The 24,158-nt window shown below is 39.6% G+C and overlaps 2 protein-coding genes and 4 non-coding genes across 6 annotated transcripts; 3 read left to right on the forward strand and 3 right to left on the reverse strand.

The window, feature by feature from the left end:
- The first annotated feature begins 2,330 nt into the window (after positions 1 to 2,330).
- On the forward strand, positions 2,331 to 17,579 carry wdfy2 (WD repeat and FYVE domain containing 2). Its single transcript, XM_041056569.1, has 12 exons — positions 2,331 to 2,617; positions 3,948 to 4,015; positions 6,481 to 6,554; positions 7,610 to 7,664; positions 8,511 to 8,661; positions 9,898 to 10,010; positions 10,743 to 10,869; positions 11,401 to 11,506; positions 12,371 to 12,472; positions 13,539 to 13,669; positions 13,777 to 13,885; positions 14,347 to 17,579. Exons 1-12 carry the CDS (start codon positions 2,481 to 2,483, stop codon positions 14,374 to 14,376), a joined length of 1,203 nt encoding a protein of 400 aa, XP_040912503.1. The 5' UTR covers positions 2,331 to 2,480; the 3' UTR covers positions 14,377 to 17,579.
- A 192-nt stretch (positions 17,580 to 17,771) lies between these two features.
- dhrs12 (dehydrogenase/reductase (SDR family) member 12) lies at positions 17,772 to 21,798 on the reverse strand. The gene is made up of 10 exons (XM_041056571.1): positions 21,743 to 21,798; positions 20,741 to 20,874; positions 20,387 to 20,469; positions 20,003 to 20,095; positions 19,835 to 19,916; positions 19,403 to 19,464; positions 19,125 to 19,229; positions 18,928 to 19,018; positions 18,612 to 18,749; positions 17,772 to 18,235 (listed from the first exon to the last, which is right to left on the reverse strand). The coding sequence occupies exons 1-10, from the start codon at positions 21,796 to 21,798 to the stop codon at positions 18,123 to 18,125; spliced, it is 957 nt and encodes a 318-aa protein (XP_040912505.1). The 3' UTR covers positions 17,772 to 18,122.
- Positions 21,799 to 22,186: 388 nt separating this feature from the next.
- On the forward strand, positions 22,187 to 22,295 carry trnal-caa. Its single transcript has 2 exons — positions 22,187 to 22,224; positions 22,250 to 22,295. It is a non-coding gene; the product is annotated as a tRNA-Leu (tRNA).
- Positions 22,296 to 22,662: 367 nt separating this feature from the next.
- LOC121194981 lies at positions 22,663 to 22,781 on the reverse strand. Its single transcript, XR_005895430.1, has one exon. It is a non-coding gene; the product is annotated as a 5S ribosomal RNA (ribosomal RNA).
- Positions 22,782 to 23,187: 406 nt separating this feature from the next.
- trnal-caa lies at positions 23,188 to 23,297 on the forward strand. The gene is made up of 2 exons: positions 23,188 to 23,225; positions 23,252 to 23,297. It is a non-coding gene; the product is annotated as a tRNA-Leu (tRNA).
- Positions 23,298 to 23,856: 559 nt separating this feature from the next.
- On the reverse strand, positions 23,857 to 23,975 carry LOC121194972. Its single transcript, XR_005895422.1, has one exon. It is a non-coding gene; the product is annotated as a 5S ribosomal RNA (ribosomal RNA).
- Positions 23,976 to 24,158: the final 183 nt, after the last annotated feature.

A 24,158-nucleotide genomic window follows, 5' to 3' on the forward strand; every position in this document is an offset into this window, starting at 1 on the left:
CACAGAAACTACTCGCTGGCACTAGGGCACTTGGTTTTCATGTGATGACCAAATAAAGACAGCCCTCTCTGCGAAACGGTCTGGAGGAAAACAGGTTTAGCTGAATAGTCGTTGCAAGGGATTGACATGCGCGCACATTCTCACATACCCTGCAGCTCGAAGATGGCTATACTTTGTCTTTCTTTCATCAAAACACTAATTCTTAACAACAGATGTTAAGTGACATTTATTAAAGTAGTGGGCAGATGTTGTTTCCTACACAAACATAACCTATGATTACGTGAGATAAATATCTTTCAACTAATTTACAACACACTTTTATTTCAGTTCAGGCTATACAACATCCTGACTGATTTGAGTCCTCTCTTAATGCCTCATGACACTCAGCCAGACGTGCACAGTTGTGCAATACAATTTACATAATGTAGCTCCTTGGAAAATATCATCACTTCCGCAAAAATAAGAGGAAACCATCCGGCAGCTAGCGATAGGGAAGAGGAGAAAGAGTCTATTGCTTCTTGTTTGACAAGAGTTCTCTGGAGCAAGACACACACAACAGCTCATTTCCCGGTGTTTCACTGATACGTTTTTCAGAATAAAATTTCTGTGGCTGTTATGATGGGATCCTACAGGTATACAGTTGTACTGACATTTAAACTTGAATGCATGACTTTTACTTCTATTAGAGTGTTTTTAAACATTTAATATCATATAGGTATTTTGATTAGAGTAAACATTTACATCACATGTACAAGATCTTCTCTGTATAAGTGATTTCTTCTCTATGATTTTCACTTCTTTTTCAGTTTTCTCTTGTTGAATGGGCAAAAAGTATAGATTTTTTCCCCAATCTGCACTTGTTTAATGTCTTATGTTTCATATATATATATATTCATAACATCTTTATTACGACGTTCTTTTTTTGTTGCTCAAAACGTTTTACCTTAAAAGACCTCAAACTCATTGATTTTTTTTTTCGTACAACACACTTTTACTCAACTTACTTCTTTCGGACCTTTATTCTGAAGTCCAGACAAAAATGTAACCGGAAATCGTTGTTCTCGTGTTTCACGACTTTTTGTAAACAACCTACGAAGTACTAGAAGTGTTTTCATACAAGATGTCACATTGTTGTGCTTGTTGATGTTAACACAGCACACAACACTTAATCACCTCCATAGATGATATGCATTAACTGTTTGTGTCACGACAATATTTTTACTTTGATCAAAAACGTTACCAAAACATGACTATATGTTTGTCAAAAGAGTTTTATTATGAAAGTCATAACCGGAAATTTGATGTTTCATCGTCAAAGATGATTTAGTATTGTCTTTGGTGCTTCAGAGAAAATTTGTGAAGTTACCAAAAGTAAACTAAAACAGACTTCAAGTTGTTTACCTAAGACATAAAGGCACCTAGACTAAAAGGTTTTAAACGTCGTGTTCAGTATATTGAAGACAGTCAGTTTAGTTATTCTATGACTTACTCTGTGACTAATCCATAGAGTTTGACTAGCTGTGAATCACAATATTTATACATTTTTTAAAATGCAGAAAGAGCAATACAATAGTTTACATCACATTTACGATACTACTGTTTGCATTACATTTTTTATTCTGCTCATTTGAATATGCTCAGTACATTAACAAACCACCTTCTTTTGTATGCAGAAAGTTGTACTAATCTGAAAATTGAAAGTACCCTTTTAATAAGGCCATCAATTGCAGCCTACACACCTTTATAATCACTTCACCACTTTATAAAGGATGCCTTATTAGAAAGTGGTGCCATCACAATTATTTCAGTAATTAGTTGTTTGATGTCATTTATATCAATTAAAATTCTACCATTTGATTACTGTTTATTTTTACATTCCATTGTAAGTTTTCCTCAGTTCTTTTGTAAAATGGCACACCTCCTTTTGTATGCTAGTCTGAAAATGAATCCATTAATTGCAGCTTAAATCTTTATTAGAAAGTCTACCATTATGACTTAACATCTGACCTGAATGCATCGATTGTTTGATCAATTTGCTGCTGCTGTTTAAAGTCATTGTCAATTTAAGATTCTGCTATTTGTATTATACTTTTAAATCTTATTGTTAGAATCTGATATATGTTATATATACTGAATACCACCAAACCCCGTTTGGTATGCCGAAAAACTGTAAATAATGATTTTTTTTTAAAGGTGTATCAGGGATGCCGCTTTTATTTTGAAAACAAAGTTTTTGACCTTCAACAGGAAGTCTTATTTTGTTGAGAGGAAACGCTCGGTGGCTGGCTGTCGGTGGGAGTGTGTATGTGGTGTCAGCTGACTGGCAGCGTCTCTGGCAGCCGTCACAACACCGAGCCACCACCTGAGCTGACAGCTTAGCTTAGCAGCTCCTAGCCGAAGCTCTGCCGTCGCGTCTGGCCGGGGTGGGTTATGTTTCCCGGCACCAGCACCGTACGCGGAGGTTTGTGCACCACCAGCTCATGGCGGCCGAAATTCAGCCCCAACCGCAGGCTCGGAAGCCATGTCTGCTGAGCAAAATCGAGGCTTTCCAAGAGGTTGTGAGCACGGCGGTCATCATCCCCAAAGAAGACGGCGTTATCAGCGTGTCTGAGGACAGGTAACAAATCCCCATTAATTTACAGCCGTCACCGGCCTTGTTTTGCTAGTCTGCTATCGGTCGTTGATGGAGCTCAGTCCGTTTTATTTGGTTATCCAATATTGCAATAAAACTGTCAGCTGACTCAGTCATTTGAACACATTACACGTTAGTTAACGACAGTATACTCTTTCATTTAATTTAATATATTTTTTAAGTCATAGACAAAATAAGTTAACGTCTATAAAAAATATGGTTTATCAGACTTAACTGCGGGCTATGGTATTTTTTTTAATAGTGGCTAACGATAGGAAGCTAGCTACCTAAAAGGAACCCATTCACAAAAATAAAACATACGGTCTCCTCTGTGGTTTGACTTCTTGGTGTATTTGACATATTAGGGCACAAGTTTTTTTTTCCCAACCTTGGGATCACTAGTTAAAAAAAAAAACAAAAAAAACAACGTTTCTGCCCATTTCCACCTGCCTCGTGTGATCTTTGGTTGCCAAGAGTGTGTCTCGGGTGTATTGACATCTGCAAACGCTTTCGAGTGGGTGTGAACCTCTGTATGTTCAAAGGTTGTATGTCCTGTAATGCCTGTGCAGCCTCACTTCCTGTGCCCCCTACATCTTGTTTTTTTTTTTTTTTAATATTTCATTGCTTATATTTTATCATATATCCTCTGCAACCAAGCTACAGTGTATGACTCATTGCCCTGATCCAGGACAATTTACTACCAGTTACAGTCATGCATGGTTATCACCCAAAACCCAAAAATTTAAGATTGGCTGATAAAATTTGTAAAGGTAAAAATGTTGAAAATAACTGAGAAAAGGAGGCTGTAATGCAGCAGTGACCAGACTTTGCATGCCAGGGGGCCGCATGGGGAAAAAAAGTTTAATGATTTGTGCTCTACATTGTATCGATTGACATTTAATTGATTGATTGATTGATTTTATCACTCTTAAATTTCACTCACCAGTAAATAACGTAATATCTTGTAGTGGAGACTCAGAGTAAATCATGGAGGTGACTGCAAGTTATCTTGAATCTCATTCTGCTCATTCAGTATATGAGTATATGTTTTCTCTCAGATGTTTGTAGAGGCAAGTAAACTGAGTAGAACTGAAACTGATCATTGAAAGAGGAGTTAGGTGTGTTTACTGTCTTGCTTTGTTGATGTTGAAAAAAGATTTTTCAAATTTTTCAAAGAGAAACTGTGGCCTGCTTATAACCTATAACCCAGAGAGACTGGAGAATACTACACATGAAGGATTCAGCATTATGCCTAAGAGGCAGCGAGTGCTCTCAGTAATGCAGAGGCTAAAACCGTTATGGTTTCACTCCACAGGACGATTCGAGTATGGCTGAAGAGAGACAGCGGTCAGTACTGGCCCAGTGTCTACCACACAATGCCATGTAAGTATTCTCGCTTAATTTTTGTGTTTGACTCATAGCCTTTGTTCTCAGAGCAGACATACTGTATATAAATAAGTCATGAATATGTATGAGTTTGTCATTTTAGTCAGCACAATTGTCCAGATAGCAGGTACTTCTTGGAACAGGCCTGTTCGTTATTCCCGTTTTTGCACACTCTTCCTCTGTTTGCTTTCATTCTGTGCACGCGTCTTTCCTCATGACGGTGAACATGATGAATCACACAATGAATCCACCACCCAGAATGACACGTAAACATGGAGTTTCCGTACATATTAGCCTGAGCTGGTGTCTGAGCTCCTGCAGGATCTTTTACTCTGCTCTCTTCAGTACTGCAGTGCTGCACGTCTGTGACACCGTTTGTCCTTGTTTCCCTCCAGTTGTGCAACTGAAGGAAATCCTATGCTACCATCAGCAAGATCTGTACAATAGCAGTAGTAGAGGCTGCATATGGGATGGAAAACCTGAGATGAGTGTGCAGTAATCACTACTTGCAGGATTTACAGATATGGCAGTTAAGATTTATTTTGAGTTTTCATCTCAGGAAGAACTGATTTAAAATCTTGACTGAATAGATAATAATAATAATAGATAGAATCATTTTGATCTTGTTCTCCACTAAGTTTTTTTGTACACAGCGGCATCTCTGCCGTGTTGTGTTGCCTCATCACAAATTTTTAATGTGTTTTTTTTTTTTATGCTTTTTGGAAACTTTCAGTGAGACCAAATGACAGGGACTTTGGTCCCCCCCCCCCCCCTTTTTTTGGCCTTCTAAACCTCAGCCAGCACATCCAGGAAATTGCGAGAGCACACTGTTATCCAAAATAGTTCAACGGTCAACATAAATGTCTGAATTGTCTTCAGTACTTTCATTTTGCAGTTATTCTTATCATATTAAATCAGCCAAACAGGGTTTCAGTAGAAAGGAAGTCCTTTAGAGATTTGATCTCACACTGAACTTTCCAAGAAACTAAATATAACTTGTTGCTTTTTGTGTAAGAGGATTTATTATTAGTTTTAATTATTTATTATTATGTGAACTGATCAAACATGCTTCACTATAGACAAATACAGATTCTGGTATTTTTGACCTGAAACTTCTGCCAGTTAGACATTAAGAGTTTTTTCTTCTATTCATGTATTTTTCAGTGTGAAAATTGCAAAACAAAAAATGTTCATTAGTAATACCTAGTAATTTTCTTTTTAATGAAATATTGTTTAAATAAACCAGATGAGCAAAGAAAACACAGAAAGTGCAAAATGAAAAAAAAAAGTCAAACTAAAAACAAAATACGGTATGCTTCAAAGAAATAAATCAACACTGACTGAGAATTACAGCTGTTTTGTGTGCTGAGCAATTAGCCCAGAGGGGGTGGACGGAATAATAAAGGCACCTGTATGTGACCACTGTGAGGCTGTGAATGTTTGAGTGTTACTGTGACTGTTTCAGGTAAATGATAATGCAGCTCTGTGGTTGTCTTGACGCCTTTGAACACGTTGACAATGAGTCCTACCTGCACAGCAGCACCTCAGACAAGTTTAATAGCTGGTGGGCATAATTTAACAGTGTTCCTGGTAAATGGTGGATTGCACATCAAGCTCAGATAATGCACATTGAATCAGAAATCATGAAGCACATGCACTATTAGAATCTGATAAATCCGGCTGATATTGTCAGCTGGCGTTAGCTGACAATAATGTTGGTTAATTATTAGCAAGAAAGTTATGTTTGAGGTAATTTGCAAATAGCACCAATTTATTTTTCAACTGAAATCTGATGCTCAGTGTACATTCTGCTCACAGTACTTAATGTAATTGATCCTTACTTGAAATAGTCTTGTTTCATTTTTTCTGTATATTAAAAACAAAATCAGATCAACATAAGATATATTGTTATCTGATTTTTTTTTTTTTTTTTTTTAAACTCTCAAATATTGCTCTTGGTATCTGCTTCAAATCTTCAGTACTGGTCAGGATCTAAGCAGGAACATTATAGGTTTTTTATGTTTGGGGCATTGTTTCTGAACAGTGTCCAATGTTCCAAATCTTAACCCAAGGTTCACTACAAACTCCATCCACTGAGGAAGACTATGAGATGCAGCTGAAAGGTCAAAAATGCGGCCAGTGACCTTGAAATTAGTTCCTTTTTTAAACGACTGTCTCCAGGGCCAAGAATGAACTTGTAACCCTCAAGTATCATTATTTATTGTGGTTTTGGGTCGTTTCACTGCCAAAGTTCTTCTATCAGTATTGGCTTTCAAAGGCTTGTAAGGAAATTAGTCTTGAGAAGTGTGCTGCAGCTGAACAGAAACTACAGTGACAACAAAATTACCATAACAATAACACATTTTCTTGTAAAAACTGGAAGACTGACTACATTTTTCTAATATAACAATAACACACACACACGCAGGCAGAGTGTTCACTGTCCTTCTTTGTGTCTCCAGCGTCGTGCTCCTGTATGTCCTTTAACCCAGAAACCAGGAGGCTGTCAGTGGGGATGGACACTGGAAGTATCTGTGTAAGTCCCACCAGCGCCCTGCTTCCCTTCCAAACACAGCCCTCTGGCCTTTTTTCTCTTTCCTCGCTCAGCTGAGGGCTGTTTGCTGCTCTTGTTGTTTTGGGATACGTGTCACTGCAGTTGTATTTTTGTCTGTATTTTTTAACAGGAAGCCCTTGTGATACTTGTCATCTGCCTTTTCACACATGAAGTGGAATGCAGTTGTATGCATTTCAGTGAAAATGTTGGTAGCTCTTCAGTGCAACAGGAATGTTTCTGGTGAGAGTGTTTATTCAGTTGGAAGGAGAGTTTTGTCAGGTCACTGTGAGCTCCGACTTGGTGAGAAAGGAAACCCTGTGAACACTAAGCTGTGTAGAGGTGGTCTGGAATCTGAGACCTTTTCTGAATGGACAGAGCTCTTGTTTACTTAGTCTTTGCTCAGATATTAAATGATTATAATCCTGATTTTAATCCTAATACAGTTGAGGATGAGGGGAATGTTAGATTTGTAGGTACTGTAGAAACCAAAGTTTTGGATTTCAAAGTCAAGTGGCACTGTCAGAATATTTTCAAGGATTTTCTTCTCAGGACAACCTTAAAACTTCAAGTTCCTACAAGTGTTTTTTATGGGTGGTGGCACACTGTCAGACTAAGAGCTGTTCTTTTTTTGCTGGCCTATGCACAGGCCTGAAGTTTTTCTTTTTTCTTTCTTTTTTTGCTTAAGTCATTTGCATTTACATTTTTAGATAGAGAGGCTGAAGGTATTTCTCTTTCTACAGGAGGAGGGCCTATGCTTCAAATATAATCACATTTATAAGGAAAATTTGACACTTAAAAGGCTTATGTATTGTATATTATATGCAACATATGATACAGAATGTTAAAGAATGACATTTTGGACAACACAAGAATCTCAACAAATCAAATTTTGTGTGTTTCGTTCAAAACTCTGCATAAAAATATTCAGGTATTACTACTATGTGCATACCAGCAACATAGTTTGTTTTCAAAGTCTTAGATTTACTTTGAAACCTCTGTCACTGAGTGAACATCTATCTCTGCTTCCTGTCTTTCAGGAGTTCATCCTGTCAGAAGACTACAACAAGATTACCCCAGCACGTACCTACCAGGGTGAGAGAGGAAGTGTGTGTGTGTGTGTGTGTGTTCATGTGTGTGTACATGTGTGAAATACAACCAAAAATATACCATCTTTAGTTTGTTGTGAAACATGGTCATTAGAAGTCCTAAAAAAGTGGCCAGTTTTACAAATATTAGTCTTCGACTTTTCTCAAACGGTTTGCTGATCAATTGCAAAATTAGTCATCTTGATGTAAAACCCAACTCCAAAGCCAACTTTATGCTTAGCTCAACATTAAACCTGGAAGACCTAAACTTGCCTTTTGGGGAAAAGATAGAGAAAAATATAGAGCACATCTAAAATTAATGTGACTTATACAGGAACATTATGGAAACAAATACTGCTCTGACACTAGCAAGGCTATTGAGATTTAATTAGGAAATGTTTATTTAGATGTTTTTTTTTTATTATTATATGAACGCACATAGGGAAAATTAATTCTTTGATGAATGCAGAGTGAGATTCACAGATGACCTTTCAGTATACAGTATATGTTTCTCTAATCTTAAGTGAAGATCTGGACCACATGACCCACCGTCATGTGTGGCAGTGTGTAGTGTGAAACTGCAAGATCTCAAAATATCGCTGCACCAGTGTCAAACAACTTCCTCTTTGTTGGTCAGATTTTCCCTTAAAGACGGCGGTGGTGCTTGACTTTGTTGTTCTCCACCGTGGCACCATCTCTCTGCTTCCAAAATAAGGCCTTAAATGCGTATTCTGTGTAGTTTCAGACATCATCCTACCCAAAGAATTGCGGGCAGACCCCTGCACTGTGATTTAAGTGACTGTGAAAGTGGATCTCATGCGTTGTGTTTGTGTGTGTTTCTGTGTATGTGCAGCCCACCAGGGCAGAGTTACAGTGGTGCTGTTTGTCTTGGAGATGGAGTGGCTTCTGAGCACCGGCCAGGACAAAAACTTCACCTGGCACTGCTCAGAGAGTGGCCAGCAGCTGGGGACATATCGCACCGCTGCCTGGGTTTCTGGACTACAGTATCCTTTAATGCCCTCTCTCCCAAGCTCCCCTCCTGGTCTGTTTGTTGCCGTGGTTTGCAGGCTACTTGGCCCTTTAAAGGGCGGTCAGTGAACCTGACAGATAAACGTCCGAGGACTGGACGTGACCAAGTGGAAAGTGACAAGCCATCTTTGGTGCTTTGCTTTTTTGACTCCGAAAAATCTCTGCGTTTTATTGTGACAACACACTCTATTTAAAGGCCATAGCAACATAAAACAGGACAATCAAGATTAGCTTCCAGTTAGTTTCTACTACTGGGAAGGGCTAACAATAGGCATCAGTCATGCCGTTGTCAGGGAAACGGGCTGAGTAGGTTTCTGTAATGGCCAGATGAAAGGCTGTGAGTGCTCAGCAGCAACACTGATCCATACCAATGAGCCTGCCATTAGGTCATCAGACTGCTGGTATCCTGCTAGCCTCAACATGCTAACCTGTCTGATTAGCGTGGCACGAAATTTTAGTGGAGTGACTTTCGACGTTATAACGAGGGCTCTTTGTGTTCTGAGTCTGTTTGATGAGCAGCCACAGTGGGCAGAACCTAATGGTTTTTTGTATCTAAAAATGCTGGCTGCTTCGGCGAAGGCCAGATCTCTTATCTGCACAACAATAAGTGATGGAGAGGTGAGAAGAAACATGCAGCTCTTGATGATATTATTTCAGTGAAACGATATACAACTTTGACCATTTTGTTTTCTCAATTCCAAAATTTTGTTAATGGTTCAAGGAGGATTCAATCTACCAAATCTATGCTCATGGGGAATGACACAAATTGTGTGTCAAAGCATTTATAATTTCAGGAGAGAGAATCAAGATTGAAAGCTCATTTTCCAGTAATTAGATTTGTATTGGGGGTTTTTTTTAGACGGAGTATGTGGAGTTGTTAGAATAATTAGGTTATTCCTTGTGCAGTCATTGTTTTGCTCTAAAACAATGGAGACATTATTGTAATGACTTTGGTCCGCAGTGACTTAACCAGGTCAGAAGACTGAATGGCCTGTGAAAGAGCTGAGAGTCATCCACTGACACACTGTAATTCATTTGCTGCTACATTACCACTACAAAGGACTTTGACTCAGACCTTACATTTTATGCTTTATGTTGGTTCTGTGTTTTCCGGACGGTACAGTTGGCAGTGCAGCCAGTAACAGAATCTGAAATAATGATAATAAGCAGGACACACCGTTTCTTCCTCTTTCACCTTAATGTTAACCCAGGTTCGATGTGGAGACCAGACATGCCTTTGTCGGGGACCAGTCTGGTCAGGTGACCATCCTGAAGCTGGAGCAGGACAGCTGCAGCCTGGTCACCACCTTCAAGGGACACACTGGTACGCTACACACACATTTACCAATTAACTGTCAATCAGTTTGCTGTTTTTTTTGTTTTGTTTTTTTTTCAGTTTTATATTATTATAACTCTTTATGTTAGTTTTGAGTTAGTTTGTTCCTTTATGTTCCTGAATGTTTCCAACAATCAAATTATCAATCTCTAGTTCACACACTGAAAGGGAGGAATTCTTCCGGTACAACATTGTTGAACAAAACTGGCATTGATTTTGTTTTTTTTATTTTTATTTTTTTATTTTTTGCACAGTATTTGTTCTGCTGTTGTCTGTACAAATATTAACAACTGGTTACCTAAAGTACATTGCAGCTTCTTAAAAATAATAATAAAAAAAAAATTAAAACCCACTAATGGAATAATTGCAGCTTTTTACAGAAACATATCACCTGGGAAACGTTTTTGTCAGCAGAGAATTAAATCTTCATGCTTAAATTATTTCCTTGTCAGTGGAAGAACCTCAGTAGCTGCATTAAATTCATAACAGTTGATGTTGGATTGTTTCTGTCAACCTTTGTTGTCCTCAAGCAGGTTGCAGATTTATTGAGGGAGTTAAGATGTTTTTAAAAGCTCTAAGTCCTTGATGGTCTTAAATAAAATTAAATGAAACAAGCTTTTAATGATATTTTTTGCACCGGCCTTGGTCTGATGTATGTCCTTGTTATTTGACCTTTGTGTGGGAGTGTGACTTTGCACTAATGTACCTGTGTTTCCCCAGGTAGTGTGACAGCGCTGTGTTGGGACCCGGCCCAGAGGGTACTGTTCTCCGGCAGCTCAGACCATTCCATCATCATGTGGGACATCGGAGGGCGTAAAGGCACCGCCATCGAACTGCAAGGACACAAGTAAGAATCACAAACTGTTAGATTGCTCTCTTTGTTTTCTTTACTGAGCTATTTATACTGTTTATACTTTATACTGTTAATGTTTTTTTTTTCATTGCAAACCAAATTTCCTTGTTGCAGCTTTATTCAGCCTCATCAGTGATAGATTTTAACAGTTGTTTTGTTATTGAAGTCTGAATTAAATGTGTGAGTGTGATGGACTCCTGCTCACTTCTCACCTGTGAATTTTCCAAATATGTCAGACAAATGTCCCTGTACATATTTAACCTCTACTTTAATCTGACAGCCTTCAATTTAGAGCTGAAATTATTAATTGATCAGCTGATGGCAACTGTATTGATAACTGATTTAAGTTGTTTTTCCGCCAAATAGTGCCTGATTCCAGCTTTTCATATGCTGAACTGAAAATCTTTGGTCAAAGAAAACAACAATTCAAAGACATCACCTCGGGCCTAAGTAACCTGTTGTCCAATACCTGTGTGTGTGTTTGTGGGTGTGTGTGTGTTTATTATGTGCGTGTGCTCCCCACAGTGACAAGGTTCAGGGCTTGTGCTACGCCTCACATACTCGTCAGCTCATCTCCTGCAGCTCAGATGGAGGCATCGTCATCTGGAACATGGATGTAACACGACAAGAGGTGATGGAGCGTAGCATCAAAGCAACACACAAATACCAACACACATTCATAGTCAAACCCACGAACTGTGACACGCTGAGAGGAAAATATGGAAAAATATGGAGATGTGTCATGTGCTGTGTGTTTTCGTGCCTTCACAGATACAGATCTCTGTGGTGGATAAACTGCTGCGATTTGCCCTCCTGCCTGCTCTGGAATAAATTCATGAAAGATCACCAGATTATCAGTGTTCTGTGATTCTCTCTCTCACAAACACACTCACATAATCTAATTTCAGCCTCGCAGCGTCTCCTCTCCCTTTGCGCTCTGCCAGTCTCAGCACAGTTAGTTGGGACTCGAGTGCGTCTTTATTTACCCCGAGTCACTTTCATCCTGCCTCAGTGTCATTCTGTTGTGCTTCTGTTTCTGTTATTTGCCCCAAATTCTCATCTCAGTTTTATTTTCTGACTCATTGGTTCTGCTGAAGCCGACATCCCTCAAGGCGAGATTTTACAATAAAATCAGCAGGTTGCTGTTGTTGCCCCAAAACAATCACTCATAGTTATTATACCAAACACTGCAAACACTGCTCTGTGCAGCTGTTTACTCAGGGAACGATGTTAACTGACAAATTCATTAAAGCTGTTGGATTTAAAGAGAGAAAAACTAGAAAGTGGTAACGCTGATTCATTTTAATTCCTCATTGCTACCAGAATTAGAGGGTGGTTTGCTGTTTCCTTTGATTTTTTTTTTTTTTTTTTTCACTCTAAAACTGTAGTATCATGAACAAAAGTCCATAAAGTCACAAAATACCTGTGCTCAGGTATGTGGACATTTCTTCTAATGGTGGCATTAACTTTTTTTTTTAAATGTGTGTTTGCACAGACCCCAGAGTGGCTGGACAGTGACTCCTGTCAGAAGTGTGAGCAGCCTTTCTTCTGGAATTTCAAACAGATGTGGGACAGTAAGAAGATCGGCCTTCGACAGGTATTATACACACCTTTTGATGGTCTTCTTTATATTTATTTCACGTCAGTATAAAATAAAAATCATAATTATGAAGCATCGGATACAAAAGCTAACATTTTAGATGTCAGTTAAACAGCTGAAGCAGATTTAGTGGTGTGTGTCTCCACCACGCTGAATTTATTCCAAATAACTTTCCAGCGCACATACACAACTCTTCACTTCTGCTACACTAATGGCGAGCAAACATCCTGTGGCTGTTTTATTGCCTCATTCTCAGAAACGGCTTAGTTTTAGCTTGTGGTTAGTCATTTCAAGTGAGTGTGTGTGTGTGTGAGAGAGAGATTTCATGGATGCAGTGAGAGCCATTTTTCATCTTCACAGCAATTTTCAGGATTTTTTTGTAGCAAGAACCAAACACAACACACTGTAATGTTAGTGTTTGTGGAGATGATTCATTTTTCTGTTTCGCAAACACAACCTTCATCATCGGACGTAAAGAAATCCCACGACTGTCGAGGACAGACGAGGTAGCACTGTAAAGAGTACACAGCTGATAATGTAGAGCTTCTATGGAGAAAGTAATTCTATAAAAATGGAAACAAACATGATCTTAAAAACAAAATTTACAAGACCATTCCAGCGAGGGTGGTGGGGTGCTGTGTGGCAGATGTGTGGCCTCTTGAGTCACATGACGTGGACTAAGACTTGTGTCTTGGAAAAAAAAAAAAAAAAAAAAAAACCTCTCAAAGACTCACTTCTGACTTGGACTTTCACCTTTTGACTGGGAATGACTCGTTGTCTTGTCAAAGCCTAAAGATGAAAAATTAAAAACAGCCATGACTCATGTTGTGTAGATTATTGTAGATTTACAATTATAATTGTTACTGGTTGGTGAAGGCTCACAGTGACTTGTTTAGGACTGACTTGGGGACATCACAGTTACCCCCGACTCGAAAAACTTTAACTTTCCCACCTCTGGTCGTTCAGCTAGTACTAGAGCTTTTTCTAAGTCTCCTGCTGCTGGTTGGAACTGATGCCGTTGCTAATCCACGCTGACATGTTGACGTCCTCGTGTGTTCCTCAGCACCACTGCAGGAAGTGTGGCCAAGCAGTGTGTGGCAAATGTTCGGCCAAACGCTCCACCATCCCCCTCATGGGCTTCGAGTTCGAGGTGCGTGTGTGTGACAGCTGCCACGAGTCCATCACCGACGAGGAGTGAGTAACAATCGGACTCTGTTGCTGACATATACTGACCCTTTGTGCTCCCAGCTTCCTCAGTGCGCCCACAGTGAAGTAACCGGCGTTGCCTTTGTGTCTTCCAGTCGAGCGCCCACAGCCACCTTCCACGACAGCAAGCACAACATTGTTTACATGCACTATGAGCCCACCACTGGAAATCTGCTCACCTCTGGCACCAACAAGGTTATCAAGGTCTGGACGGGAACAAACAGTAGTATTCCCAAATCTCAGATAAGACAAGCAAGCACACATAGTAACATGTAGTGGGTTCACGACACGGCAGGGTTAGATTTTAACTCTACCCAGAAGGTTACGTTTTTCACTCAGTTTTCTATTTTTTTTTAGTTTTTTTTTTGGTTAAGAAAAATTTGTATATATTCAGTATATCAGCCCCTCTACTGCTCGAGTAGTATAAGGTTTTGCAAAGCGTAAATTCCTGGAAAAGCATTTAATATTAGCAATTTTTGAAAATGAATTTCAACTAAACAGACATAAATCTTTCAAACTATATTTGAAATCTGTCTCTAGTTTTCATACCTAGATCATGACGATTTCATTTCCCATCTCTTTCTGAACTGCCTCTTGAAAATCTAGCTCATGAGCGTCGCCTCTATTTGAACAACAAACTGATTATGTCTTGTGTTTGTCTGCAGCTGTGGGACATGACTCCTGTGGTGTCCTGAGGTTCGTGGACGAGGACGACCAGCAGTGCGCAGGAACCTCTGTTCACCGAACTGTGAGGGTTTAGTGGCGACAGCCGCACTTGGAAGAGAAATATTGAAGCATATCCAACAATATCGATGTCATTTGGATAATATTTAACAGTTATTCAACAACAAGCAGTGGCTGTTGCGCGTTCGCAGCGAGGACACTGCAGGCCAGTGAAGCCTGGGAACAGGACAGGCCTTGGTTGACACAAGGTTACGGACGGTGGTGGGTGTTTGTTTGTGTGGAGGGTGCTGGTGGGTGGGGATCTCTCAGCGTGTTTATGTGTGTGTCTGTATTGTGTATGAGCGTGTGGGAGGCAGTGAGGCATTTGACTTTGTAAGCAATCGACACACATTATTTATTTTAGTGCATTGCTTGCCACGTTTCATACTGGAAACGCAGACAGCAGTAACTCAGAAGTTTCTGCTCTGTGGTCAGCGGGTACCCTCAGACCAAACTTTACATTTTCTAAGATGTGCAGCACCTCATGGAACTGGACCGTAACTCACTCACAGATTTAAATTCGTGTTTAGCAGGCTGCGGATTCTCCACAAATGAGCCGTTTAATCATTGAGAAAACAGATTTACACCTGCCAACCTGCACCACCTACAGTCTCTGCTTAGGCTGCTGTCCCTCACATCAACCACTAGAGGGGAGAGTTATCCTTCTGGGCAGAAGGTTGTGTATGGTTTTCATTTTGACACAGTACTTTAGTTTCTACAGTGGGTCAGGTGTGTATGCACAGTATCAGAATATGTTTCTTTTTTTTTCTTTTGTGTGTGTGTGAGTGGCTGCTCGACCAAATGATCTCTCCACTGTGCGCTACAGATGAAATGGGTTTCAATCAAACCTCTTAACCTCTAAAAGCTGGTCCATGATTACAAACTCGTGATTATAAACTCGCTCTGCAGCCACCGAGCTTCAATTTAAATTCTAATATGGATCTTAAAATTTCCAAAGACACAAAACACAGAACGTGAGACTAAAATTTTGAGAAAATGTACATAAATTTATGCTAATTACCGGTAAACTGCGGTAAACAGCTGCAGGAACCCTGGCATCTTTGGTTTGAATTTTACCCCCAGTGTTACATCATAAAGCTTCAGTATCATGTTGGAACAGGCAGATACACAATTTATCTGTAATACTGTTGTACATTTTTCTCAATTTACAGTTCAAGCAGGAAATCATACATTTAGGTCATTGCTATGGACACTGATGAGATTACAGACCCTTGCCATGGTGGTTTAAGCACACAGAGTGTGAATCCACAGAAGTGCAGTGTACACCTGTCAGGCTTTGTCACCTGTAAATTAACCAATCAGACTGCTTGCTGAGCTTTGAAAACAATATTTTCTATGTTCTGTCCTGTCATCAGTGGAGCCGTTTTGAGATTATTTATTATTACAAGTGTGGTCTAAATATTTCTGACATGTAAATACACATATCATTAAACTAATCAGAGGCAGCATGTGAGTACTCTACATTAGGGCTGAACGATTTTAGGAAAAGATCTAATTGCAATTTTTCTGGCAGGTATTGCGATTTCGATTTGATTCACGATTTCCTTCGAGCTTCAGTGCAATATTCACAATGTACAGTAAACATGACAGGAAATTACATCATACCACAACATTAAATGCCATTACTCTAATGCAAGTATTAAAACTAAACTTAAGAATTGATTTCAAATGTATTAACAAGAAACGTGCATGTACATTCTATAAAGTCCTTGACCAATGGCGGTTATTACAAATGAAGAACTAAAAGAGCCATCTTTGACTGTCTTAAATTAGTGCAAAAAAAATCCTTTATTGTGTTAAGTTAAAAAAGTTAAATACAAAACTTTACAAGGCAGATTTTCTAGCAAGAGAACAAAGTAAATCCAAGAAAGCCTCATTACAGACAACAGTAAGGAAACCAATGATCAAAAGCACATAATTCATCATCTACTGTTGATAAATATGTTATTACAATATTAATTATTCAAACTAAGTATTTGTAAGGGCTTCAAAGAAAAACTATACTGAAGACAATACGCACACATCATATTAAATCCGTATGAATGAATAAATTGAGTTGTCATTTACGAAATGCACAGTCAAAGTAAGACGACTCGGTCGTTCTACTTAACCACATATCAATATTTGTGGCATAATACTCCACAGCTCTGCATCATTTTCAGACTTTTCCCCAAACTTTTTCGTCATGCAAATACTTGTGGTGATTTTTCAAGTGCCGGTATAAATTGTTTCCGCTGGATGCTGCAACTTTAGCGCCCGAAATACTCACCGACGTGCTGTTTATATTGGGGATTAAATGCCGTAACTCCGCTTCTAGTCCAGCTGAAGCCATTTCACAAATTAAGGAGCAGGTGGAGCAGGTTATACTGATTAGTGAGTTTGGCATGTATGTGTAAAACAGTTGACACAGCAGCCTTACTCTACATGTTCCAGGACTGAGAGGAAACTAATGAACACGGTTTGTTTTTTCGTTTCATCGTTTGATTTTCTCACCGTAACTACTTTTTTTTTTTTTAAGTCACAATACTGTATACTGACTTTTATGTCAATGCACTGGAATCAAGAAGCAAAACGTCAGGAATCGCTACTGTGAAGAGGAAATATAACATTTTTTTTATAACTATCATGTTTGTGCTTTAATGATCAGATGGTAATGTTGAATTTTTCTAATGCTCAAACCCCCAGTGAATATTTTCCAAAGATGTTTGATAATGAAGATACCTTGAAGATTTACTCCAACAGAAAGATGAAAAACTGTCGGCTTGACTGTGAGTAAAAGTTTGACAGCACGTTAACAGCTACTCATTAAGGTACATTTGCAGCAGCTGTAAACTCACGAGTCTGAGGGTACTAATATTTTAAAGGACCACACCAGTGTTTGTGAGATTTCAGCTCCTTAACTAAAGATAATGTGTGTTTAAAAGTATTTACACTAAAACACAATAGCTTGTTTTTGCAAAGGAGATGCCTGTGATCATATTGTCTGTGATTTCAATGGGCAAAAATGCACAAGTTTGCTGGTGTTGTGCTTTAAATAGGCGGAGATGCAGAATTATTGAACAATACCTAAACTTTTGTTCCAGTCAAAATAAATTGATCTGAGGCCAGTTGTGACCATTAATGTAACCGTGTGTATAAACCTATTAAAAGAGTGAGTGTTCATCTACTCAACCAGAATTATGTCAAAATGGCGTTTGTTGGATCACACTGTTGCTGTTGCTTGTAACATGTCAGTCTCTTGCCTTGTCTAGAGTTGTACATGGGCTTAAAACTGAGACCTGATCCCAAACCCAAACCTGGCCTGTCCCCTCTGTCCCCCACACAAAATGGCCTGAATCCAAACTGATTGTCTGACTTGTCAAAGGAGCTTTAATGTATTTATCACGTTGTTATAAATACATTAAAGCATTAAATGTTATTACATTAAGTGCATTTCAAAAAAGTAATTTTCATCTTCCTTCAGCCTAGTTTTGATCAACCTGTAAAAGAAAAGCTCAAACATCTGTACAAGATTCTTCTGCTGAAAACAACCTTAACTACGCTTTGGGAAGCTTGTTCTTTTAGGTATCAAAAAAAAAAAAGTTTTTAAAAATATGTCTTGTATATTGAAACAAACAAAAATGACATGATTATGTAAACATCAGTAATAATAATTAGTGAGGAGTGCTTGGTTTTAAAAAGTGTGTTTGCACAGATATTAAGGTTTGAACTTTAGGGCAAACTCCTCCAGCGCAGCCAGAAGCTTCTCCTCCTCCTGTGGTGTGGACCTGGAGGCAGCCAGAGGCAGGTGTGTCGCCACCGCTTTGCGATCTGGAAGAAATTATAGTGTGAAACAGTTTACTGGGACACTTAATAAGTCTGAGTCACTGTTAATGCTCGACAAGTCAAAATATCTGCTGTGAAAACTCTGTGTACTTTTACTTTTTAAACTTTTAGCTAGTAATACTTACATACTTTTATTTATGTAACATTTTCAGTACAATACATTTTCTTGAAATGGAGCATTTTTACATAAGTGTTAAGCACCTACTGGAGACAACATAACAAGCTGTAAACACAACACTGACATATACAAGTATGTGAATTATCACTTTGACTCCTGCCTCCATTGGTAAGATGGAGATAGGAGCAGCTGTAATAGCGGTTAAAAAAAAAAAAAAAGGACTAAAGGTGATTTGTTTCTGACCCTGGAAGAAGAGTCCGCTTGGTTGCTTTTTGGCAGCTGGAGACACAGCGAGCCACACCACTGTGTCGGCTCCCATGGCCTCCGTCCTCAGTTTGGACTGCATCTTAGCGTGGAAGGACGGCATGGACAACTGGACAGCTACAGAGAGAGAAATAAAGACTGCAAATCACAGAAGGAACATTTTCTGTCACATGTGCATGGCATATTCCCAAGAGGATTTGGAGGCAGAAATCTCAAAGATGGATATTTCAAAACCTAGACAAAACCAAAGCTATGTCTGTCTCCTCAGTCTGCAATTGTCCTTTCTTTTGTTTACCTGGCGTGTCTGCCCAGCCGGGGTGCATGGAAGAGAAGTGGATCTCTTTGTGCTGAGACGCCCATCTCTCCGTCAGAATCACCTGCTGCCTCTGTCACGATGAAAATGCAAAAACACTTCAATAAACATGGATCTGTGCCACGGTAATGTCTGTTCAGCCTTCTGGCACACAGATGCTGTACATCAGTCTCCTTTACTTTGTTCTGAGCGTAGGCCATGGTGCCGTCAAACGTCCCCTTCTCAAACTGGAGGTCGTCCACGTTCAGCCTCTGTGTGAGCATGCCGCCTGACGACACAGTGACCTGTGAGGAGACGGAAGCAGATGTTTATTTTTACCTTTAAGGGCATAAGATTTCCACGCACTGTGTGAGTCTGCCTCTTAATACTGACAACATCTGACAATAACTTTCCAAAATGTGTTTGTGCAGCTTTATATTTAACATGATGGGAATTTTTTAGATGAAATTCAACCCACCACTCTTGGGTCTTCAACCTTATTCAATGCAGGTATCAGTGCTGTAGTAAGGATGTATGTACCTGGAAGTGAAGGTAAACACAACAAAGACAACACAATAAAGGACAGTTCATTAACAATTACCTGCACTATCTGCTATAGTCCTTCTGCATTTCACTATTACAAGTAAAAGGCCTGCAACAAATTTATTTTTCTTATTTATGTAGCTTTACACAACTCCAACATGAGCAGATGTCAGCTCATGTCTTATAAGACCCTGATAAAAATTGAAATTTTGCTAATTTTACACAACTTTATTAACACAAAGCTCTTGTTTAAGTAAGATATCTTAAAAAAACAACAACAAACAAACAAGGTATTGTTATGGAATCAATACCTATACTCAGGTGCTGCACTGGAACGTGCATTTAAAAATATTTTTCTTTTCATTACCGAGTGTGTTTGTGGCAAAGTTCTTCTCCAAACCCTCCTCAGTTAACTCTCTCTGGTTGACCATGCAGCCTGCATTATTGATCTGTTGAACACGACAAGTGATTAAAATTAAAATAAAAACCAGCGTGTGTGCATCAGACGATGCAGCACAGACCTACAGATACTGACCAGCACGTGTACTGTGTTGTTTTGTGAGAAGTTCTGGGCAAACTCCCACACTTGTCTCGCACTGGACATGTCAACAATGTGGACGTGAATATTCTGCAAATAAAAAGGCAAATAACACCCATCAAACCTCTGTTTTCCTTATGTGATGTATAGACATAAGCTGTGGTGTAAACCACAGGTGAATAACGCTGTCCAGAGCGCTCTCTGCTGTACAAATCATGACATTTCTTTCTAAAGTGCCTCCTATGCACGTTCAGAAAATGTTTGTATTTGTGCATAAATTCTTTGGCCTTTGACCTGACTCAGATAAAAATTCCCACTGATTGATTTTTCCTTTAAATAGGAGTAAAAAAGGTGAGACAGACATGAAACATATTTTCTCACCTGATTTTTACTCCGTTCCACAATTTCATCTTTGGCTGCTTCTGCTCTGCCCTTGTTTCGACACACCATGTGAACGATTCCCCCTTCACAGTCAAAACAAAAACATATCAGTGGACAAGCCAGGAGTAGATCTCATCTCCTTAAAGACTTAACCTCTCCAGGATTCACAGATGAGGTTCCATTAACACAACAAGGTCGCTCATTAACACCAGGTGTAAATGAAAAGGCCTGGGGATCAAATGCCATTATCCAGATACAGATTAGATTTGAACATCCAGTGACTTCTGTTACCTGATGTCAACAGAAGTCACCTGATGTTAAAATCTAATCAGGTGGCTTCTGTTAAACACTTACCTCTGTTGGCGATTTCCTGCGCTGTGGCTTTTCCTATCCCACTGTTGGCTCCTGTTATGATAAAGGACCTCCCACTGAGGTTTACATCCAGGTCTGCTGGAGCAAAATGCTTCGCTGCAGCTTCATAGCCGCTCCTGTCATGAGAAAAGAGCAGTGCAGTGAGTGATCCACAGATACAATGGCACCAACATCACCACATGTTCTAATGTAGCACTGTACAGGTACAGGTATATAGCCTGTTATTAAAACTCAGTCTTCCTCTCTCAGTAACTTCAAATTAAATATAAACTTAAAAACCCTCAGTATCTTGTTTACATCGACCTTCAGTGGTTGAGCTTCTCACCTTGTCCTGAGCTAGTCTTATCAGCTACACCTTGTACAGGTGTACTTCAAGACCCTGTCACATCACTCTTGGGTGTGGTTATAGGTGCAGCAAAGCCCATTTATGAAACTTTTGACCTGAAAGGACTCTGAATAAACACTTTAAACAGCTTTTCAGTCTGGTGGCAGTCTTATAGCAAAAGAAACTAGCTGTACAAAAATGTCACTTGAGCTCTGGGAAAGCACTACAGGGAATTTAAGACTTTATAATGCCTTACAGAGCATAATTCCACATCCGTGTCATGATCATACCAGCAAAGTATTAAAGGATGATGGAAAACCAGCTGAACAATTTACTTCATCTTTTTTCAGTACCTCTCAGCAATGAATGACAACAATTATTATTCATTACTTTTTATGACTTGCTGCATCCCTGGATATACCACACAGTGTTGTATAACCACTGCTAGTTAACCAGCACCAGTACCATTCTGTACAACCCTAACAGCTGAATATTATCGCTATAACAAAACACGTGTGCTTTAACCTTGAGAGTACAGCCTGAAAACACTGTGTTAACACTACATAACAAGGATTAGGTAAATGTTGCGCAAACCAAAAACACTACAATACATTTGACTAGTTCTCACTGAGAGATCTCAGTAGATGCGCTCCTCTTACTTTGTATACTCCTGGAGTCCTTTAACAAACCAGACGGCATTCCTGTAAAAAGACATTTTCTGTGCCTTCTCGGTTTATCTGCAAAAGGCGCCCTGTCAAAAACACGGCAGAGAGAACACAGTCCACCGTCTTCGTTTCATAAGAATGACTGAACGTAGTTATGTAGTAACATGGGGCGGGGAGTCACATGTATGACCGCCGGAAGTAAAAGTTAAACAACTCTATAGCGCCCCCGGTGGGGATCTACTTTTATTACTGTCAAACACAAAAACAGCGAGACAGAAGGCGATCCTTTCAGCTTCAAGTGTCAATAAATATAAGCAAAAAAAAAAAAAACGATGTCAGAGAACTTAGAAAGGGTAAGATCTTTCTATATAACAACCAAAAAGACAGCGTTGATCAATTTACTATATAGGTGATGGTACAAGTCAGGGAGACGTAGTTGTCAGGATGGCCGAGTGGTCTAAGGCGCCAGACTCAAGGTTACTCCTTCCTGTACAAAGGGTCTTCTGGTCTCCCAATGGAGGCGTGGGTTCGAATCCCACTTCTGACAATACTTTTTGGGACCAGTGGTACGTTCATCATGTCTCAGAGACACAATAGGAGTTACAATATCAGCTATGGCAGTTGCTCCATCCTGTGATACTGAATAAATGCTCTACCTCTGTGAAACAGAGTTCAGTTTAAAAAAAAAAAAAAAAGGTTTATCTGACCTTTAGAGTTTACAAATGTATTAAAGCTACATTGACTTTAATAAACTTTTTATTCCACTGTTGTACGAGAAAGGGAGCTTGATTTTTGTTTCTCATCCCTTCCCCTGAAAGTGAAATGGAAGGAAGGAGAAGATTTAAGACAAAACTGAAAAACTGAAGCTATCCTCCAGTAGCTAAGTCCTGTCTCCACCGCAAGGGGGAAGAAAACGCTTACAGCACCTGGTATTCCCAGGCGGTCTCCCATCCAAGTACTAACCAGGCCCGACCCTGCTTAGCTTCCGAGATCAGACGAGATCGGGCGTGTTCAGAGTGGTATGGCCGTAAGCGATGAAACATGCCTCAAACACGCTCTATATACATGAAAATACCACTAACTACCCAGTCTTGAAATGATGTTGATGACTACAAACACTAGAAAAGGTCCCATAAAAGGGCTCAATCGAACAAAGAAATTATTCTACTAACGCATATTGTCTGTCTCAGAGCTTCCTCTGAGGTGCATATGCTGTAGGTTTTCGTGTCTTCATAAAATGTCCAATGTTGAGTGTTAGAATCGGATCTCTTAATCATATATCTTCACCGGTAATGTCACATTATGTGGCACTGCGGCTGTGAGCTTATAAAACTTCATAGAAGCAATTTATTCTCCTGAAAATCAGCACAGAACTCTGTCGCTGTAGACGTTAGTGAACAGCAGTCAAACAGCGTTCTGACCGTTCGCCGAGCACGATTGTCAGGATGGCCGAGCGGTCTAAGGCGCCAGACTCAAGGTGACAAACCTTCCTGTGAGCGGGACTTCTGGTCTCCGAATGGAGGCGTGGGTTCGAATCCCACTTCTGACAATGCTTTTCTCCCCTTGTTTACGGGTGATACAAAAGACCTAACGTGCAAAGTGCACTGCCCCTGTTGTACATTTTCGGGTTTTGTTTTTCTTGACATCCATTGACATAGACTGGAATTAAAAGTTTGATTAACGGGTAATGTGTTATTTACTAATGCTTCACGGATTAGTTTTGTGCGATTAATAACAATAACGTTTGGGTTTCCGGGTTGTGAAAAATCCTCCACCAGCATGATACTTTATTTTAACCAGGAAGTTCCCACGGGAAAAGTAGTATATATGTCACCATTGCACTGCCACATATATACTTTGTTTAAACCATTTTTAAGATTTGTGTTTATGTGAGAACATAATAATGGAGTGTGGTATCTTACGTGTATACTGGTATTTACTGTTCCACGTGTATATGTGAACAAATAGTCGTTTGATTTGCCACATTGGCTTTAATGAACTTTTAAATACGCTGTTGGACGAAACTGTCGTACTAAACAAGGAGTTGTGGGCTGTTGAATAGAAAAAGCAGCGCCCTCTGCTGATGAGAGATGGAGAAAAAAAGAAAAAGCTTACAGCACCTGGTATTCCCAGGCGGTCTCCCATCCAAGTACTAACCAGGCCCGACCCTGCTTAGCTTCCGAGATCAGACGAGATCGGGCGTGTTCAGGGTGGTATGGCCGTAAGCGACAGTGAAGGACACAAACATGCTCTTTATACATAACAAGACCCAGCTTATGTATGCTTGGCATGTTCTCTATATGCCATTAATAAGAATATCTCTTGGGTTTCGGGGCTGCGTAACGGGCTCCACCTGCATGACACTTAATCCACTGTTGCAGGAAAAAGGGAGCATGGGTTTCGTCTGCCA

Source organism: Toxotes jaculatrix, chromosome 15 (assembly GCF_017976425.1).
Source record: "Toxotes jaculatrix isolate fToxJac2 chromosome 15, fToxJac2.pri, whole genome shotgun sequence".
NCBI lineage: Eukaryota > Metazoa > Chordata > Actinopteri > Toxotidae > Toxotes > Toxotes jaculatrix.

Bases quoted from the DNA above. Each gene is read 5' to 3' on its own strand.
- dhrs12 (XM_041056571.1), bottom strand. From the start codon at position 21,798: ATGTCTTTTTACAGGAATGCCGTCTGGTTTGTTAAAGGACTCCAGGAG. The intron at 19,917-20,002 runs GTCAGTATCTGT...CGTGTTCAACAG, and splicing joins ACAACACAGTACACGTGCTG to ATCAATAATGCAGGCTGCAT. The intron at 19,019-19,124 runs GTAAAGGAGACT...TCATCGTGACAG, and splicing joins TGGCCTACGCTCAGAACAAA to AGGCAGCAGGTGATTCTGAC.
- wdfy2 (XM_041056569.1), top strand. From the start codon at position 2,481: ATGGCGGCCGAAATTCAGCCCCAACCGCAGGCTCGGAAGCCATGTCTG. The intron at 10,870-11,400 runs GTAAGAATCACA...TGCTCCCCACAG, and splicing joins ATCGAACTGCAAGGACACAA to TGACAAGGTTCAGGGCTTGT. The intron at 11,507-12,370 runs GTGATGGAGCGT...GTGTTTGCACAG, and splicing joins TGGATGTAACACGACAAGAG to ACCCCAGAGTGGCTGGACAG.